Source organism: Miscanthus floridulus, chromosome 3 (genome assembly GCF_019320115.1).
Source record: "Miscanthus floridulus cultivar M001 chromosome 3, ASM1932011v1, whole genome shotgun sequence".
Taxonomy (NCBI): domain Eukaryota; kingdom Viridiplantae; phylum Streptophyta; class Magnoliopsida; order Poales; family Poaceae; genus Miscanthus; species Miscanthus floridulus.
In genome coordinates, this window is record NC_089582.1 from 129,205,967 (window position 1) to 129,224,777 (window position 18,811).

The following is an 18,811-nucleotide window of genomic DNA, read 5'->3' on the forward strand; positions in this document are numbered from 1 at the left end:
TTTGTGGATGACGAGAATTTCATGGCATTTGCCATATAAAGAATGTCAACAGTAACACCACCCCAGTTGTTCACTGCTTCACAGGTAAACCTACATAAGTCCTTACATGGAACTAACGTATGGTGACTTCAACTTTGTTGTTTGGCTCACCAGCAAGCAGCATATCGATCTTTCTATGCTTATACCAGCTGCTCTGTGTATTACCTGCCGATATAGTAATGTGCACTTTTTTCTAAAATGTTTCACTGCATCGGCACAACAAACCCACAAGTTTCATGATTTGATTTGCATCTCGGCCTCCCTCTACTACTACTTCTTGGAGTGAATCCAACACGATACCATTTGTGATCAAATGATTGTGCGCCAAGTCGCATGGGCAGCTTGACAACTCGCATTGATAAGGCTGAAAAGAACCCAAAAAATATATTTAAGATGCCCCCATCTAGCTATATATCATATCCAGAACAACTATTGAAGCTATATAGGAGCGATTAATCAAATTTTAGTAACATATATTTGCATGATACATGCCCATTGCTAGAGGATGTATGTGCACAGTAGTGCTACTGCTGCAACTGCAGCAGCAGCCAGCCATACACAGCACCTTCAGTTCACCGGTGCAAGGCGGCGGTGGCAGCGACAGCGGCCAGCAGAAGAGAGCACAGCCATATATGCAATTATCTCATGAGAGTATAGTCCTAGAGGTAGAAGTAGAGCTTCTATAGCCAACATTAAAGGGTGTACTATTAATTGACGATTTGCATTATTATCAATCTAATATAAAGCTTGCATAAAACATAAGTTCTTTATATATAGAAAAAAAAATACTAGTATAAGTAAATTAGATGTACTTACCACGAGATCACTACTCAGTCGCACCACAAGTTTTCTTATACCAAGACATTTCCGGAGAAGATGTAGTATTATTGGTTGGAAGTCATGAAACATGGACGAAAATGTTACCACCAAAGCCTCGCACCTAATTTTGCTGTTGTCCTCAAGAAGAATTCTCCTGTATTCTTCTGCACCCTGAAAACCAGTGGACATGATCGAGTTGTCACTTGTCAGCATCAAATGCTGATATTCAGGTATAATAACTAATTAATTCATACACATAGGCTAGGCACACCTGTGAAAGAAATATATCCAGGTCCAATTCATCCACGGCGTCGAAACGACCCAACAGCGCCAAAGACCGATCAGTTAGCTCCAGCCGTTTGAGATGGCGCCCGGCCTCCACCAGTTGGTGACGCCTGGGATCGTAGAATTCCCTCCAGCACAACACCTGGAGCTCCCGGGTGGCAACTTAGAGTTGGAGCCGACGACCGCCCTTCAGCTGCAGGATGGCCGCAATGGCAATCCGTAGCTTCTCAAGTGAGTCCGATCGTATGGAGAGGATATGATGTCTGCTCAGCAGGATGATGTCCTTCAAGCGTGGGCAGCGTGAGGACTGAGGACACGACTTCTTCCAGTTCGCGGCCCTCCATGCGGGCGCGCTTTATCGTCAGGGCGGCCAGCGCCGTGAAAACGCCGCCAGCGGGGCGCAGGTGAGGAATATAGTCCCCCGCGGATGCTAAGCTGATGGCCGTAAACCTCCCGCGTACGGGAAGCACGATCACCTCCTCGTGCCATGACAGCGAGAGGCGGAGCTCGCCAGCTAGGCGCTCCGAGGCGAATCGCAGCCACGAACAGACGTGGTCCGACGTGACATGGCGCGAGCCAGACGGCAAAGCGATCTCGAGGCGGTGGAGGACCGGAGCGGACCACGCGGCCAGGGCGGCGTCCACGCGCTCGGGGCTGCAGTAGCGGAGGGCGAGCTCGGGGAGGTGGGTCCAGTCGCCGCGCCAGCGACGGGAGAGGACGCTGGTGCGCGCCGCGTCGTCGGTGCTCGGAAGGCAGATCAGGATGCGGTGGAGGAGGTGATCGGGCAGGTCGCTGATGCGATCGGCCTCGCCCCCGAGGCAGCCGACGACGACGACGTTCCCCTGATCCGCGGCCATGGTCTTCCTGTCGCAGATCTCCAGCGGCGGACGTTTCGCATATGTTCCCTCCTCCAATGCGGCGATGCCAAAATCCTTTTAGCATGCATGCCGACGCCGCCGCGGTTCGTGTCTGTTGGGGTACGTCGTCGTCCATGATTCTGTTACGGACTTTCATTGATTGATTGCGGCTCGACCTTCCAAGATCGATCGTCAATCATTATCGTTTCTGGGCCTGCCGGCCGCACGGCCCGCACCCACACATCTCATTAGCGATTTTATTGGCACAAGAGAACTTCATTAGGCAGTCAGGCACTTGGGATAAGGCAGAATCAAATATTTGCCCTGAAGTTGGGAAGAGCAAATTCCGGTAACATGTTAGTGAAGAATCGTGCAACACGGCAACACAATTCATTCACAAATGGACATGCCATAAGGGCAATCTCAGTGGGGTTTATGTCTCAGTTTTCAAGACTCTCGTATGCTTTTGGCGTGGCCTTCTCGAGAATTCTAAGTGCCTTCGATGCGCGCTGGAGACGAAGTAGGATGCACATACACAACCTTCTCCGAGACTGGGGCTTCTTCCCAGTAGGCTTGAGGATGGCCATGCTATTCTTCACGCGCCTTAGGATTCTCTGAGGTTGAGCTTCACCGGTGTAGATAACACTGAGACTCCTTAGATAGATTTGGGATGGGTGGGCTAAGGTACATAATTTATGAGGACGTGAAAGATGTACGTGCATTATGATCAACCAGCATGTTCATTGTAAAATATGTGTGTGCAAACAGTGCTCTCACGCACACTTTATTGAGAGGGTCAGACAGTTTTGTCTAAGCATGGTTGTGTGATTTTGGTCTAAATTGGTCTTCACAGATCGTCCGTCATGTGTCAATGGATAGTCCGCCAGTGTGTGCCCAAAAACATACCACTCTGGGCTAGAGAGAGAAAGCCTACGAATAGTTTGTCATGTGTTGAGGGACAATCCGCCGAAGCAGGGATGCAAAGGTTGGTGGCTCTACTGCATGTGAACTGATAATCCATCACGTGCTCGGATTTGGGCCTAGGGCCACAGCCTAGGTGTGGCCCAAAATCCCCCTTTAGTATATGTAGTTTACTGGGCTGGCTCTGGGCGTTGGGCCAAATCTTGTAGGAGAATACAGCCCAGCAAAGAGTGAAGAGAAGGCAGGGTCGTTCAAGCCAGAGCACACAGCGCCCGTCCCTAGACTCCCCGAGACCCCGACTCCCCGTTTCAGCTTCTCTTCGGATGTCGTCGTCCACCCTGCCAGTCCTCCACCCCGCCGCCCCTGACTCTTACCTTCTCCAGTCCGCCACTCACCAACACCGGCACGCTGCCATGGCCACGCGCACACGAGCTACTGTGTGTCTGCCTCCTAGGGGTAGGCGGGTAGCCACCACCCACCAGAAGCTGGCCAGAGGCAGGTAGCACAAGATGAGAAGATTACCTCCTGACTGCTGTTATTTGCTCATTTCAAATTTGCAATAGAAGAGTCCTGCTGAGGATCAGTAATTCCCTGTTCTCGTCTTCTAGTTTTGGCTACCGAAAAATCCAGAATATGAGATGGCTATATTTGGATAACCATTTAGAGAAGCTGTTGAAGGATAGTTTTTCACCAAAATCTCTATTCCTAGCATTTAATAAGGATATAGAGAGTGTCTTGGAGATGCTGTAGATGGTATTTGGACCCGGCGGGGCAATGTATATGTTTTGACAGTGGCCCTAGTCATTAAAATTAACGAGCTCCACCACTGGGTGCTAGTGGATAGTCCGCCATGGCAATTAGGTTGTGGCATTTACAGTTTGATCTAAGTCTCCAGTGTTGATGGGCAGTCTAGATGACACGCAAAATAGTCCATGGAAGCATGACAGTTTGGGCTAAGTGGGGTTTCTTAGGGCTTTAAGGGAGGAGTTTTGTGGCGGGGTGTTCATGCATGTTGGTGCTAGACTGCTATGTCCTGGGGAGTGTTGTGGGTGTTTCGCTTCATACCCAGGGTTTATGGTGAGTTAGGTGACTTAGGGTTTTGTGAGCGGAACTAATGCTAAACATAAGTAGGAATGGGCATAAAACCCGAAACCCGAAATGCAAACCCGAGTTATCTAAACCCGACTCCGAAATACCAAAACCCAAAATACCCTATCACTATTTTGGACAGTAAATTTAGAAACATGATTTTAGTTTGGGTAATTCGGCTATTAGGCCCCGGTAACGATTACCCAATTTACATGAAATAGAGAAAGATTATATGCTATTTAGCATTTGTGCTATTATCTAATGCTAACAGTGATGTAATTATAGCCTACTGATCTATGGTGTAATGATTCTATTTTTGTCCTAAAAATGCTATTTAAGTTGTTGTTTATATTGCTTAACTTTGCGGCTATAATTCTATATCTTCCGATTTTTTATGATTTTCAAGGTTTTAGGTAGTATGGGAATACCCAAATAAAAAAAATTAGGTACCCAAAATATCACGTGCCATTTTCTGAAGAAAAAAATTGGGTATCAAATTTAGAAACCCCAATTAAACGGGTAACCCAGATGCCCTATCCCTATCTTAATTCTTGCTATTGCCAAATATTGATTTTGATATCTATATCTATATAAGAACTTTAAATTTGAGGCCTTTCACATCATCATGCACTGTTCATCCGGCGTTTCCACATACTCAGAACCCTGTACATCAACAGTACCAGGCGCGTTACTGTTACTCCAGCGTCCGATAAGGTTTTTTCCCAAAAAAAAGGAACAGTGTCAGCCCGCTAAAAAATTTGCCCATTTTTTTTTCCCACCTCCTTCCCACGCAAAGCGTGGGCACCCACGCTAGTAAGAACTTTAAATTTGAGGCCTTTCACATCATCGTGCACTGTTCATCCAGCGTTTTCACAGACCCAGAACACTGCAGATCAACAGTACCAGGCGCGTTCTGTTCCGACCAGTTTTTTTCCCGAAAAGGAACAGTGTCAGCCCGATAAAAAAATTCTATTTTTTTCCCACCTCCTTCCCACGCGAAGCGTGGGCACCCACGCCAATAAGAGCTTTAAATTTGAGACCTTTCACATCATCGCGCACTGTTCATCCGGCATTTCCCTAGACTCAGAACCCTGTAGATCAACAGTACCAGGCGTGTTACTGTTCATCCTCCGCCTGATAGTTTTTTTTCCCCAAAAAAAGAAACACTGTCAGCCCAATAAAAAATTTACCCATTTTTTTCCCCACCTTCGCGTGGGCAACCACGCTAGTTTTAGTAAATTCCACGGAGTACCTTCTTGTAATTAAGGTGCTATTTTGTAATTAAGGTGCTATCGATGAGTTGTTTTGCGAGTGAGCCTCACATCATCTTTGGATACTTCTATCTCGAAAAACACAGTGCGGATAAAGAATGATGGCCGATGACTGATACTGATACGATGGACGAGTGTTAGGCATGAACACTGTATTTTGCTTTGTAGTGATGCGTATGGACGAACGATGTTTAAACTTTTCGTTTTGCGAACTTTGAAAACTATATGTGAGGTATATATTTGACAAGCATGTTCATGAGGTGACCTCAATTCCAAATCCACCAACCTGGAATCCTTTGGGGTTGTTTAGTTCCCCCAATTTTTAGAATTTGGCACTATGCAAAAAAAAAAATTCCCCGTCATACTAAACTTGCGGTACATGCATGGAGTACTAAATGTTAACGAAATCAAAAACTAATTGCACAGTTTAGTTGTACTTTGCGAGACGAACGTTTTGAGCCTAATTAGTCAACAATCAGACAATTATTACCAACTAAAAACAAAACGACACTGTAGCTACTTCGGCTAATTAGTGCCGGTACAGTGTTCCTGCCGGCGCCAATTCGGCGGAACTAAACGCGGCCGGAATTGACTAATTCAGGCCTCCGCGGCGCCGCTCCTCCTCGTCTCGTCTCCCCCGCTAGCGGCCTGCGGGGTGCGGCCACAGGTGAATCTCCACCACCCTCTTCATCCTCCTCACCGGCGATCCAATCGTCTCCCGTGTTATTCTGACTCGCCCTCTCCTCAACCCTCCGCTCCACTCTTCCTGCGAATCCTCTTTCTCCTGCCCTAACCCTACCTGGGAGGTGGTGAACAGGTCCATCTTTGCCGCCGTCGTCACCACCCGCCGGCCTCCAGCTCCTGCTAATCCCTGTAGCTGGGTTTCTACATCCAGCTTCCAGAATACAGACCCTGCCCCCACCCCACCCCACCCCCTACCAGCAGATGTATACGCGACCGACTCTGCCTTGCTCGATGCTTTGCTCCTTCGCCGCAGGCCCGCATTGTTTATTATTGGGATTACTGAAACGTTCGTTCTTGCAGGATGCTGTCCTGAACTCCTGGTATAAGCAGCGCCTCGCAGCGAGGCCAGATAAAGAGGTGTAAGACCATAAGGTTCATTGCAACATCTCAACTGCTTATTGCTGGTATCAGACGCAATTTTGTGAATTAATCATCTGGATTATCCTTTCTCCCATCCGATGTGCCAAATACCCTATCATGATTCACCTGTAGCATCCAAATCTTATAAATCAGGCTTTAGCATAATGGACAGTCTAATGTGCTGCTTGCCTGATTTTAGTGCTACAGATCTGGTATCAAGTAATGGGAAGAAGTATAGGGGCTATCTTACTTGGATGGATGATATGGATCAGGTGCTCCTCTTGTTGAGCATCACAACAATGGGGACCACACAGCAACTGGGTGGAAGCCACATGTATACACTGCAGCGGTGAGGAATGTGCGGGAGAAGTGCAACGTGGACATCACAAAGGACCATGTGATGTCAAGATGCAAGACGTTCGACAAGCACTGCAATGTACTTGGCAGAATACTCGCTCATGATGGATTTGAGTGGGATCAGGATAGGAACAAGCTTGTGATTCACAATGAGGATGCTTGGAGCAGATACATAGAGGTGGGGCAAATGCATTCGCTTTTGTTAATTTGTACTGAAATATGTTTGGGCTTATGGTTCAGTTTGATGGTTATTTTGCAGAAAAACAAAGCTGCTGCTTGCTATCAGCATAAAGTTATCAAGAACTGGGGTGCAATAAGCCTAATATTCTCCAGAGATCCTTCTGCCACAAGTGAAGATGTCAGTGCAGGTGCAGGTGCTGAGAATGGCCAAGAGTTGGAAATGAAGGGTGCCGAAGATGTCCGGGACCATACTCCAAGTTCACCTTCAACATCTGGACCTAGCAGTCAATACCGTCCTGGGCCACCCTTAATGACTCAATCAAACAAACAAGGCAGGAGGAAGAGGTTCAGAACAAATGATGCTTTTTTTTACTTGTCTGGTGACATCAAAAATTCGTTTCAAATATCTATGAAGTCAAATGAGACTCTAGATGAGCCAAACAGTGCATCCCCTAAGGAAATCTTTGCAACACTACAAGCAATACCCAACCTAGCACGTGATGACTTGCTAAGGGCCTATCGTATCCTCACAAGCAGTGATCGTAAGTTTGAATGTCTTACAGTACTTCCAATGGACATGAGGAAGGATTGGTTGTTGATGGAGATTGGGAAGAAGTGAGGCTCAGACAGTTTCTATCCTTATGCCATCTATTCTTAGGATTGCTAGCATTGTTTAAACTTGGAAGTTTGTTCCATAACTTCCAACTCTTCACTGCAATGTATCAATCTGTGTGTTTACTCAATATATGTACCACTGCTTAATGTTTATTTGTCATGTCCAGTGCCCTAATTTAGTTTGCTAGAGCTGTTTTTGTGTAATCACTATGTGTGTACCACACCGTGCCTCCTTAAGTTCTGATGTTCCTGAGAACAAACACAATGTGTTCCTAGTTACCTTGTGTAATGTTAGAATATTGGTGCTCTTTTTTATTACTTCCACGTCATCTAAGTGAAATTGTATATGATAAGGGCAAAGCCAATAGTGTGTTTGTTTCTTTAGGCAATAAAAATGTAATACATTTCCTTGGTATTGCCCTAGACAAATTCTAGAAATGTCTACGTCTAAATACAATTTGGAAAAGCTGGAATTGTAATTCCAGGTTACAATTAATTCTCAGCAAAATACTGGAATTGAGTTATAAACCAATGTCAATTCCAAGCTTCCAACTCAGATTTTGAGGTTTGGACTGACTCTGTATTTGTGTACTATACCAAGATCCTCACTTCTTGGTGTCACGTATTTAATCTCCTTCCACTGATCCAGATGTATGTCTTCGCCTTCCCCTAGGTGATTAGGAAGACAAAATGAAGACATTGTTGATTTTGTCATCTTGCGCAAAAGCAGAGCGTGGCCGTCAGGGCAGTCGGTATGTTGTGCTTCACCTGATGAATAATACATCTTAGCCAAAAAAAACATTTATTTATCCAATAAACTTGAAAACATACTCCCTCCGTCCCTAAATAACTGTCGCTTTTGGTTTCCGTGCTGTAAGTTTGACTAGATTTATAGGAAATGCGTGCAACATTTGTATCTTGAAATAAATTTATTATGAAAATAGATTCAACGATCTATCCAATAATATTACTTTTGTACCATAAATATTAATATTTTTTTATATATCTAGTCAAAGTTGTTTCTCGGGAAGCGAAAATGACAGTTATTTAGGGACGGAGGGAGTATACAGCAATGTACAAGCATCAGACCAGTACTAACCTTCTGTTGAAATGTTTTATAAGATCAGGAGAAGGTTTATGATTCCATCAGGTGGTATCAGTAATTGTGTCTAATTTCCTATGCAACCCTCATGTGTTTCATGTATCTTAAAGCTGACCGCAGCATTGCTCTAGCTTTTCGATCAGGGGCACATCCTGATGTGATCATTTCTTCATAGATAACAGGAACCTGTTAAATCATAGGCAAAACCGCAAGGATCAGAATTCAGGCCATGTCTATTCCACCACTGGAGCTTGCAGTTTTACGGCTATATAAATCGTCCAGGAACTATAGATTTTTAATATATAAAAAAGGGCGTACCCAGTGCAGAGAGCTCCCGCTCTGTGCGGGGTCTGGGGAAGGGTGTAAGTGGCAAGCCTTACCCTCGCCTGTGCAATGCGAGGAGACCGCGACTCGAACCTGGGACCTTCCGGTCACAGGCGGTAAGACTCTACCGCTTGCACCAGGCCCGCCCTTCAGATTTTTAATATATAAAGATAACTAATTGGTTTAGAAGATATAAAAAGCAGTAGCTTCTACTCTAATTATCTGAGAAGAACAAAAGCTAGATTATCAAATGGGATCAGATTTATTAGATCTAATGGATTCGATAGCATGTAAAGTTAGCAGGTAAGATTTTGATCTGAGGTGTGTCTACTTTATCGTGGCAAGGAGAAAGGAGAAACACAAGAGTTTGTGCTTACCTTATCAAACTGCTCAACACGTATTAAAGCTTTCATCAATGTTGTGTATGTTATAACATCAGGCCTCAAACCCTGCAATATGAAATGCAGAACATATCAGACTTCCATTACACACAGACGAATTGCCAAAGACAGTATGATCAAACAGAATGACCGTCGACAAGTAACATGAGTGTGTGAAGCAGATCAAAATAAGAAAATGAGAAAAACAAGACTCACATTCTCCTTCATGAACTGCAGCACAGAGAAGGCTTCAACAACCCTTCTATCTTCACCAAAAGCATTAATCAACGAATTCAACACTAAGATGCTAACCTCCAGGCCATCTGCTTTCATAGCCTTGACCACATTTAATGCATGGTCTGCTAAACCCTGTAGATAATCATGCATGGACAGTGAGAACCAAAATTTTATTTTGAATAAGATAAATTTACTTAATCTGGCTGAAATGTATCAACACTACAGCCCTGATTTGTGTACTCAACTAAGCAAGCAATCATATTATGCAAAAACTTTAGAAACCAACTAGGTAGATACCAAAGCCAGAACATATAGATTCCACCTGTAATTAGATTGTGCAGGTCAATTGTTGAACTGGGTATTATGAAGTAAATCTCAAAAGTAGTATAACAGCTAACCAATTCTGCATCAAGGCTTTCGGGGTGGGTTATCTGGTCATAACCAGGTGTAGGTACGGGATATTCGTTGGTAACTATAGTTGAAAAATATGTCATAATATAAGATTTTCTTACCCTTTGAGCATATGCATTGACTAAGGCATGGTACATAGTAGGCGATGGCTTGAGGCCATCAGCTTTCATCGCTTCAATGCAATCAATTGCCTCCTTGTATCTACCAGACCTTCCATACACATCCACGAGAGTAGTATATGTAATAATATTGGGTACCAGTCCCTGCTCCTTCATCTCTGATAGCATTGCTTCCACACCCTCCCAACGTTCTTGCTCTCCGAGTAAATTTATCATGATGTTGTATGTGGTCGTGCCTGGTGGGCAATTGCTTTCACGTATCTCCTCAAAAAGCTCCATAGCACGGTCATGCCGCCCTCCTTTACAATGTGCATCAATGAGAGTATTCCATGTGACAACATCCGGCTCAATCCCTTCTTCTCGCATTCTGTCAAAGGCATCCATAGCATGCCCAAGGCAGTTGTACTTCCCAAATGTATCTATCATGACGTTGTAGAAATGCCGATCTGGCCTTACTCCACTAGCCTGCATCTCTCGGAGCACTGCAAATGCCTTTTGCCAATCCCCCCTGTCACGGAATCCTGCAAGGATCCGACTGAACACATACGAGCTTGGTTTAACTCCATCAGCCTCCATCTCCTTCAGCAGTATCCTCGCACTTTCCCACCTCCCAGCCCTTGTGTACGCGTCCACAAGCAAGCTGTAAGTGGCCTCATCTGGCGCGACTCCGCATTGTGACATTTCGTCGAGAACTTGCTCTGCATTCTTGAGCGAACCAATCCTGACATACCCTTTGAGCAGCGCGTTGTAGGCACGCGTCCGCGGCTTGATCTCCCCAGCAAGGAAGAACTCGAGGAACAGCGCCTCCGCCTCGGCGACGCGCCCCGCAGAGCCAAGCGCGGAAATGAGCGCGGTGACAGCGTTGGACCGCGGCGTGAGCCCGATTGCCTGCGCGGAGGCGAGGAGCTCGAGCGCGGCGTCCGGGAGCGCCGCCCGCGCGAAGGCAGAGATGAGGTCCGAGAAGAGTGGCGCGTCGGGCTCGAGCCGCGACTCCCTGAGGTCACCGAGGAGGCGCTCGAGCAGCGCGGCGTCGGGCGGGTCCCGCGTGTTGAGCAGCGAGGCGAGGAGATGCGAGTAGGACGCGAGGTCCGGGAGGAAATCGTGCTCGCGGAGCAGCGAGAGCAACCGGAGCGCCACGGCGGGGCGCGAGGCCGCGGCGGAGGCCGCGAGGAGGGAGTTGAGCAGCAGCGGGGACGGCGGGTCGGAGAGCGACGGCGGGAAGGAGAGCAGGAGCGAGTGCGGGAGAAGGCGGCCGGACACGGAGAGCGAGTGCAGGAGAGACGAGAGGAGGAGGTCGAGCGGGAAGCAGAGACGGTGACGGTGGAGGAAAGGTAGCAGCGTGAAGGCCACCGGCAGGGACGCGTCACTGGCGGCGAGGTCACGCAGCAACGCATGCCACTCGTGCGACGGGACAGCCGAGTAAGTCGCGGCAAGGCGGTGCTCGGGCGCCGGAACGGATGCCGGTGGGGATGGCGAGGTGAGGGAGGCCGCTACGGAGGGGGACGAGAGGTAGGACAGGAGGGGTTTGAAGTCGTAGCGGCTCGCTGGGACGGAGGCCGAGGAGGAGGCTGCGGGTGAGGTAGTGCAACCGGCGGGAGCGAGGCGGCGCAGGTGGTGGGGGAGGAAGGTCGAGGGAATGAGGGAGGCGGGCATGGTGGAGCGGAGGTAGGTGGACGGAGGCGGAGAGAGCGAGTGGTGGAGGCGCGGGCGCGGGAGGGAGGGAGACGGTACACGGGGTTTATCTGGTTTTGGATATTTCCCCATTCGTGGCTTGGGTCATGGTTGAAGCCAGAACTTCATTGGCTCACGTGCCCTTAAAGCCTAGCTTAATCCGTTTTCCTTTTTTTTTTGAAACAGTGTTTTTCTTTCACAAATTCCTTCACCGTTCTTCTAAACCATCCAAATTCCTACAGAATTTCTCCAAGCGAACAGGCCCATTGTGGGACCCATATGTCGGCGTTACAAATAGCATGCACGACTATACAAGGTTGAAGGTTGCATGTATACCTAGATCCTTGTCGCGGAAAGGATTCTGTCAGCCGTTTTCACCGGTGCCAACTCACCACATGTAAAACTTTTATAAGTAGATATGGTTTTAGCGTTCATAGATCCTTACCATCGTTGTTGACAAAGCTAGAGCAAATGCAAGAGAGTGTATTTATCTCATAAGTGTATAATTTTTTAGCGTAGAAGTACACATAAGTATGTTTTTTTTTTGTTTTTATGATATGCCCGCACCCCCTACGACCTATATAGATCCGCCTATAGTTATCGTGAAAAGGATTCTAGCTCTTCGAAGGCCTCATGGACTTTTTCGCTAACGCTAGCTCACCATGTGTAAGGCTTCCATGTGCAGACATGTTTTAGAGCCTGTTTGGATCCTCTGTTCTAAACTTTATAGCACTAAACTTTAGAGCTAAAGTCTCCAAACAGGTGATCTAAAGTTAGCTCTAAACTTGAGCCCACCTCACATTAGAGTTTTAGACTTCAAAAATGAGCTAAAATGCTCTAAATGTTTTAAAGCTCTAAAGCTTAGAGGAGAGGATCCAAACAAGCCATTAGTGTGGTTCCCCATTACCGACAAGTGTATACGTCCAAATAAGCATGCCATTGCTTCATCGATACATGGCGGGTATCTGCCCTGCGGTTAGACAGGCATTGCGAGAGGCAGCATCTTGATGCACACGCCTGAACTCTGACCCTGATGGTGTTCTTGGTATAGCTACCTCAAACCTTTATGGACTCTTTGAAATGTGGGATTCTAGAAAACAGAGAGTAGGAAGAACATAGGAATAGAATGACCTAACATTTTAGATTAAAGGAAACTATAAGATTAAACATTTGGATGGATCGCAGAAAAAGCACATAAATTCAATTAGAGCATCTTTGGAACACAGAATTCTAGAAACTCAATAATAGAAAAGGTAGGAATAGAATGTCATCACATCTTGAATCATATGGATTGATAAAACATAGGAAACCGCATGATTGATCGTTTGGATGGAGCGTAGTAAAGTGTCGACTAAATATGCTCGGTAATCCAGCGAGGGGGATACCCACGATGATAGATTGATCGGAGAGGTGCGCGTGAACAGGAGCAAGATGATGACAGAGACACAAGATTAGACAGGTTCAAGCCGTTAGCTCGACGTAGCACCCTAATCTTGTGTTCTGCCTGTTTATATTGGCTATCGTATATGATTGCGTGTCCTTTGAGGAGGTCCTCTACCCGCTTTATATAGCTTGGGGGGTAGGGTTACATGCCGATCAGGTCTACAACTAATCGGGTAACAAATAAGCTTTACATGGAATCTTACATTCGGCATATCCTAACAGATTGTACGCTATCTTCAGGATGCTGTCGAGGTATCTTGCGGCGTGCGCGGGGCAGTGCCGTGCGCCACAAGCCTTCATCTTGTGGGCTGAACCGTCCCTGTTGGTGCGGCCTATGTGCATCGCCGTGGGTACCCGGGGTCAGACCCCCCACAGAAAGTCACCGAAATTCGACAAGAGAGAGTGACACGAACAAAAACTTTCCATGGGGTTCAACCTCTTGGTAAAATTCATATGAAACAAGCCAGTCTATAGTAATTTCATATGATATTCGGCCAGGAGTTCACTTGGATGGTGTTCATAACAAGTCCCCGTTCTTGGCATCAACTTCATCAGCAAGAGGTTAATTTATGGTCACTATTTGCAAAAAAGTAAGGTTCCCCTAAACACTCTCCATAGGGATAGTAACTCTAGGTCATCGTCTTCATCGCTAATGGCTACAGAGCCAAAAATCAGGTATCCAACTTAGACAGATCATGGCCTGGAGATGCTTAATCTACAACATGTTTTATCTCAATGATTCATCCATCAATGTTCTTTCATTGTTTTAGATGTACTTCAGTCTGATTCTAGAACATTGGTTCTCCTGGTATGCCCAATATTTTAGGGTTCATTGACGGATTTAGCATGAGGACTTCACCTTGCCTTGATGTTTGATAGAGCTCTCTTGTCTGGAGCATCGACTACATAGACGAAAACTACTAGCAAAAAAGACAATGGAAGGACCTAGATTGAACATTATATTATGTCGAGCTTTAATATAATTCTCCTTTCCCTTCAATCAAAAGAACAATGCATCAGGTATAAACTCTCATTTGCACATTTAGGACAGTCCCAACTCAGAAACTATAAGATAATTTCTGTATTTACCAAGTCATATAGACACTATACTCATATTCTCGATGAATGATTCATTCAAAAATAAAACTTTATCCAAGCGTGTGTCTTCTCTCTCCTATTGTGTACCTATCACATCTTTTTTTTTAATCTTGTTATTGTTACGTGGTCTTTTTATCTTCTTACATAGTTTTTTTTGTATAAAAAATTATTTATCTCTCTTGCCTCCTTAATTCTAAATGTCACGTCACTATTAAAAATTGATTGATGCCTTAATTAATGGTCATAGAAATTATCCTAATTTCTGGTTGGGAGTTGAGACTACTTTATGTATAATAGTATAAGTTTGTGATTTCAAAATTTCAATTTCTCACGTTATTTGCGGCAATCGACAATTGAAAAACGATAGTTGGGCCACAAACGCCACACAGGCATTTAGTTTTTCCCGAGGACTCTAGGTCTCTGTCCTTTAAGGTGACTTGGAAGCATGGGCCGAACGCGGACCCAACAATACACCTCACACACATCCAGCTCACTCCCCGAAACCCTCGACTTCCTAATTCCGCCCTCCGCCGGAGGCGGGCGGCGCGCTGGCGATGTCGTCCCCGGTTCGCCCGATCCTCCCCCTCCTCGTGGCCACGGAGTCGCCGCGGCAGCCGGCCGCCCTCCCCGACGATCTCCTGGCGGAGATCCTTGTCCGGGTCGCCTCCCCTGCGGTCCTGGCCCGCGTCTCCACCGCATGCGTCTCCTTCCACCGCCTCATAACCGACCCCATCTTCTTCCGTCGCTACCGATCGCTCCACCCGCCTCTCGTCCTCGGCCTCGTCAACGAAGACGACTGCAGCTTCGAACCCGCCGAGGCGCCCCATCCTGGCGCTCCCGCCGGCCGCGCTATAGCCCGCGCCGCCGACTTCTCCTTCGACTACGTCCCTCGCGGCAGATGGGACGGCTGGTATCCTTGCGAAATCTACGACGGCCGTGTCCTTCTTGAGTGCTTGTGCCCCGACTCCGACCTGGAGGTTGTGTTGCCGGACCTCGCGGTCTGTGACCCGTTGTCCCGGCGGTACCTGCTGCTGCCTCCCATACCTGACGGCCAAGCCTACGAACAAAATCTCAAACATTATGATGTTCGGTTTGCCCCTTCCGTCGACGAGGATGACGAGATATCATTCAGAGTGATCATTGTGATGCATTGCGACCAAGAGTTAGTGGTGACCGTCTTCTCTTCAGGGTCGGGCTCTGGCAGCTGGAGTGTCGGTGCGTCAACCAGCTGGGATAGCCTAAGGTTGAGCAGACCAACAAAATTCTCCAAGAGCTTTGTTATCCCTCTTATGCATATAACTGTCTCTACTGAAAAGTGCGTTTGGAGAATAAGTTGGTCAAGCTCAACATGAACACGAAGAAGTTCTCCACTGTCGACCTCCTGCCTGAACAGGAGGAGCGGATTATACTCATTGTGGAGGAAGGTAACGGCATGCTTGGAATGTTTAGTCACCATATCTACGCCAAATGGTCGCCCGCGTGTTACTACACCAGTGTGCAAAAGGAGGGCAAGATAGCTAATGAGTGGCAGCTGAAGAATATAATCCCGATGCCCATTGCCGATTGATGCTTATACTTCGTTTGTCAACCTACCTCAACGGTACATTTTCCTGGCAGACTACACATCAGGATGTTTCACACTTGATTTCAAGACTATGACGTTTGAGAGGGTCAATACTAAGTGCCAAGATGTTCAACCCTATGTTGGGTACCCACCATCTATGTCACCGAGAAGGATATGAAATGGTAATATTTTGTTTTATCATTGTTATATACTGTCACCTTATATTTTTCAAATCATTGTTATATACTGTCATGCAATTTGACGCAAAATCGAACTTTTATTGTTTCTATATAGCGTGTGTTCTCCACCCTTCAGATAATTAAATTATGCCTTGTCCCTGAAACTAATCTTTTTAAAATAAAAAAAATTGTCGCAAATGACTAATTAATTAAGTTTTTACTGCATCCAGCTGCAGGGCTAAACTCACATCCAAATTGGTGGCATCTTCGGCACGGTGGCAGTGCTGCTTCCGAATAACAGGCGACGACTATGCAGGATTCTGTCCGTTGCTGCTAGGTACCTCGGGTTATTATTATTAATACGGCAGTGGAAGAGGCAGTGGAAGACGGGATCCACATTGTCTGTCGAACTTGCCATCGTCAGTCTGAACTTGTCTTTGAACTTAGTTGGTTATATCTCTACATAGGTGTCAACTCTAGTCGTCGAAGCATGGCAAGGACATCTCTGTAGTCTCTACCAAAGCGTGATGAGTTGTTAATACATTGTCTCTCTATCTATGATTCAAATCTGGTGTTGTTGATGTTTGGGAGAAGTAGGAAATTTTGTAGTGCTGCCTGCTGGTTTTGATGGGTCATCTGGCCAACGTTTAATTAATTGCTCTTACAAGCACCCATATCAATATCCAAGCATTTAGGCTTCGTTACACAGTCACAAGGATTAACACCACCCAAACATCAAAACTGAATGGATTATATTTGCCTTGGATTTATTTGGACCCCACTTGAAGGTCCACGTATGTTGTGTAACGATGCTTCTACAGTTCTACATGTAACGATGCTTCAGTTGGTCCGAGGAGGAGGACGATGACTACGTTGAACAAGAGGGGGGACGCAGTGGTTGCATCCACAGGAGACCACCTGCGGGTATCCGGAGATCATTTGGTAGCAGCACGTCGTGAGGCACACCTGCGGGTTGGTGTTCTTGAGGCAGCAATGGCATTGCAAGCACCGAAGCACGTCAGCTCGGTCATCTGGGTTTCCGAATCCGTCGCGTTCACCACCACGCCAAACGTCGCTCCGGGATGGGCTCCAGCAGCACGAACTCCGTATTGTCGGTCTCACCGCCGGCAGTGGGTCCCCACGCGCCTGCTACCGTACCTACCCATTCATCAGTTCAGCACCACCAGTGTTACGATTTACGAATAATAACGAGTGTATACTGTGCAATCGATGCATATATAGATAAATACATGTGTAGACGTATGCATACCTTCACCTTGGGCTTGGAAGTGGAGGGTGAAAGAGAGGGCAAAGAGGGCCATGTTGAGACTTGAGAGCGATCGTCGATCGTTGTTCGGCCATGGCTTTTTTGTTCTTGGTGTGTTTGGTATGAAATCGAACTGCAGAGATGGTTGATGATGGTGTCCCCAGCTCGCGAGCACTAAATATAAGAGGCGAAAGATCAGAGTGGAAATTAATGTTCATCAAACTCCGGCCTGCAACTGCACAAAAGTTACCATCACAGCTTTATTCTTTTTTCCACCATCTATAAACGCGAAAACGCCTCAGCTTAGACTGTCTCCAATAACGTTATCCAGACTCAAAATGGAGCGTACATAGTGTTTTGGGTAGCCAGAAACACGGTCCAACAGCACACCCAGACAGAGTACCCATTTTGCATTCCACATGAAATGAAACGCAAATAAGCGTCTCCCAGGGAGACGACGCAAATGTCTGACGCCCGTAGTGGTTGGACCTTGGAGAGGCGAGCCTGCGGCGGGGAGCTGCCGGCGCTTCCAGATGGGTCCACGGCGGGGCGCGGCCTGCGCGGTTAGGCGGGACCGCGGCGGGGAGCCACCAGCGCGGAGAGGAGCGGCCGCGGCGAGGAGCAGCCGCGCAGCCCAGATCCGGCTCCCAGCGGTCCGAGGAGGGAATCCAGGAACTCGGCGCGCTCCCACATGACGTCGACGGTGACCGGGAGCTCGAGGCGTCAACGTCGGCGCGGCGGGTGGCGCGCTCGCGCTCCATGTTGAGGAGGCTGGGGCGCGCGTAGAGGGAGGAGGATGGGCGGCGCGACGACGCCGGCCGGGGGGAGTGGCGGTCGGCTTGGAGCGGCGCGGATCTGGAGCTGTCGCCTGGGGGAGAGAAGAGAGGGAGAGATCGAGCGGAGAGAGAGGAGAGGGAGCTGGGGAGGACTTGCGTAGGCCGTTGGAGAAGACATTTTCTGCGTCCGTGACTCATTTACTGTTCGTGACCTAAATTATGGAATGGCTGTCTAGTTTGGGTCTGTATTGTAGGAGATAGTCTTAGGAGGATGTATTTATGTCATTATGTGTACTAGTCCATGACGCGCGCCCTCGCGCACGTCGGCGTGTCACTTGGCTAAGGCACTGGTAAAAAATATATGTTCAATCTTTGTATAAGGCACCGGTAAAAAATATATGTTTAATTTTTGCATGTAAATAATATTAGGGAAATGAGTTTAATGTAGATATGTCATGCACAGAAACGAAACATCTAAGTTCTTTTCACAGCTGAGCAATAAGAACGAAACCCATGGCCATTTGCTTCATTTTATATAAGGTTCAGATGACATGGTGAGCAAGAAGAAATTGTAGACAGCAAGGCTGTATGTATAGAACAATATTTTGTGAACATTTAGCAAATTCAAAGGTGGTATGGAAGCGTTAGTTGTGAATATTTTAGCAATTAGGGATCAAAGAGTATGGTTAAACACTAAAGTACT

At 47.0% G+C, this 18,811-nt stretch overlaps 3 protein-coding genes and 1 pseudogene across 3 annotated transcripts; 2 read left to right on the forward strand and 2 right to left on the reverse strand.

Moving 5' to 3' along the window:
* Nucleotides 1-1,370: 1,370 nt before the first annotated feature.
* LOC136544431 (F-box protein At5g03100-like) lies at nt 1,371-2,000 on the reverse strand. Its single transcript, XM_066536597.1, has one exon. It carries the CDS (start codon nt 1,998-2,000, stop codon nt 1,371-1,373), a length of 630 nt encoding a protein of 209 aa, XP_066392694.1.
* Nucleotides 2,001-5,846: 3,846 nt separating this feature from the next.
* On the forward strand, nt 5,847-7,817 carry LOC136542431 (uncharacterized; annotated as a pseudogene).
* A 90-nt stretch (nt 7,818-7,907) lies between these two features.
* On the reverse strand, nt 7,908-11,855 carry LOC136542430 (pentatricopeptide repeat-containing protein CRP1, chloroplastic-like). Its single transcript, XM_066534859.1, has 5 exons — nt 10,093-11,855; nt 9,560-9,712; nt 9,341-9,412; nt 8,637-8,825; nt 7,908-8,305 (listed from the first exon to the last, which is right to left on the reverse strand). Exons 1-4 carry the CDS (start codon nt 11,761-11,763, stop codon nt 8,715-8,717), a joined length of 2,007 nt encoding a protein of 668 aa, XP_066390956.1. The 5' UTR covers nt 11,764-11,855; the 3' UTR covers nt 7,908-8,305; nt 8,637-8,714.
* Nucleotides 11,856-14,794: 2,939 nt separating this feature from the next.
* LOC136546914 (uncharacterized) lies at nt 14,795-16,671 on the forward strand. Its single transcript, XM_066538868.1, has 2 exons — nt 14,795-16,068; nt 16,296-16,671. Exon 1 carries the CDS (start codon nt 14,877-14,879, stop codon nt 15,672-15,674), a length of 798 nt encoding a protein of 265 aa, XP_066394965.1. The 5' UTR covers nt 14,795-14,876; the 3' UTR covers nt 15,675-16,068; nt 16,296-16,671.
* Nucleotides 16,672-18,811: the final 2,140 nt, after the last annotated feature.

Coding starts and splice junctions, on each gene's coding strand:
- LOC136544431 (XM_066536597.1), bottom strand. CDS start 2,000: ATGGCCGCGGATCAGGGGAACGTCGTCGTCGTCGGCTGCCTCGGGGGC.
- LOC136542430 (XM_066534859.1), bottom strand. CDS start 11,763: ATGCCCGCCTCCCTCATTCCCTCGACCTTCCTCCCCCACCACCTGCGC. Junction 9,413..9,559: donor TGCAGTTCATGAAGGAGAAT/GTGAGTCTTGTT, acceptor TTCATATTGCAG/GGTTTGAGGCCTGATGTTAT. Junction 8,826..9,340: donor GTGTTGAGCAGTTTGATAAG/GTAAGCACAAAC, acceptor ATGATTTAACAG/GTTCCTGTTATCTATGAAGA.
- LOC136546914 (XM_066538868.1), top strand. CDS start 14,877: ATGTCGTCCCCGGTTCGCCCGATCCTCCCCCTCCTCGTGGCCACGGAG.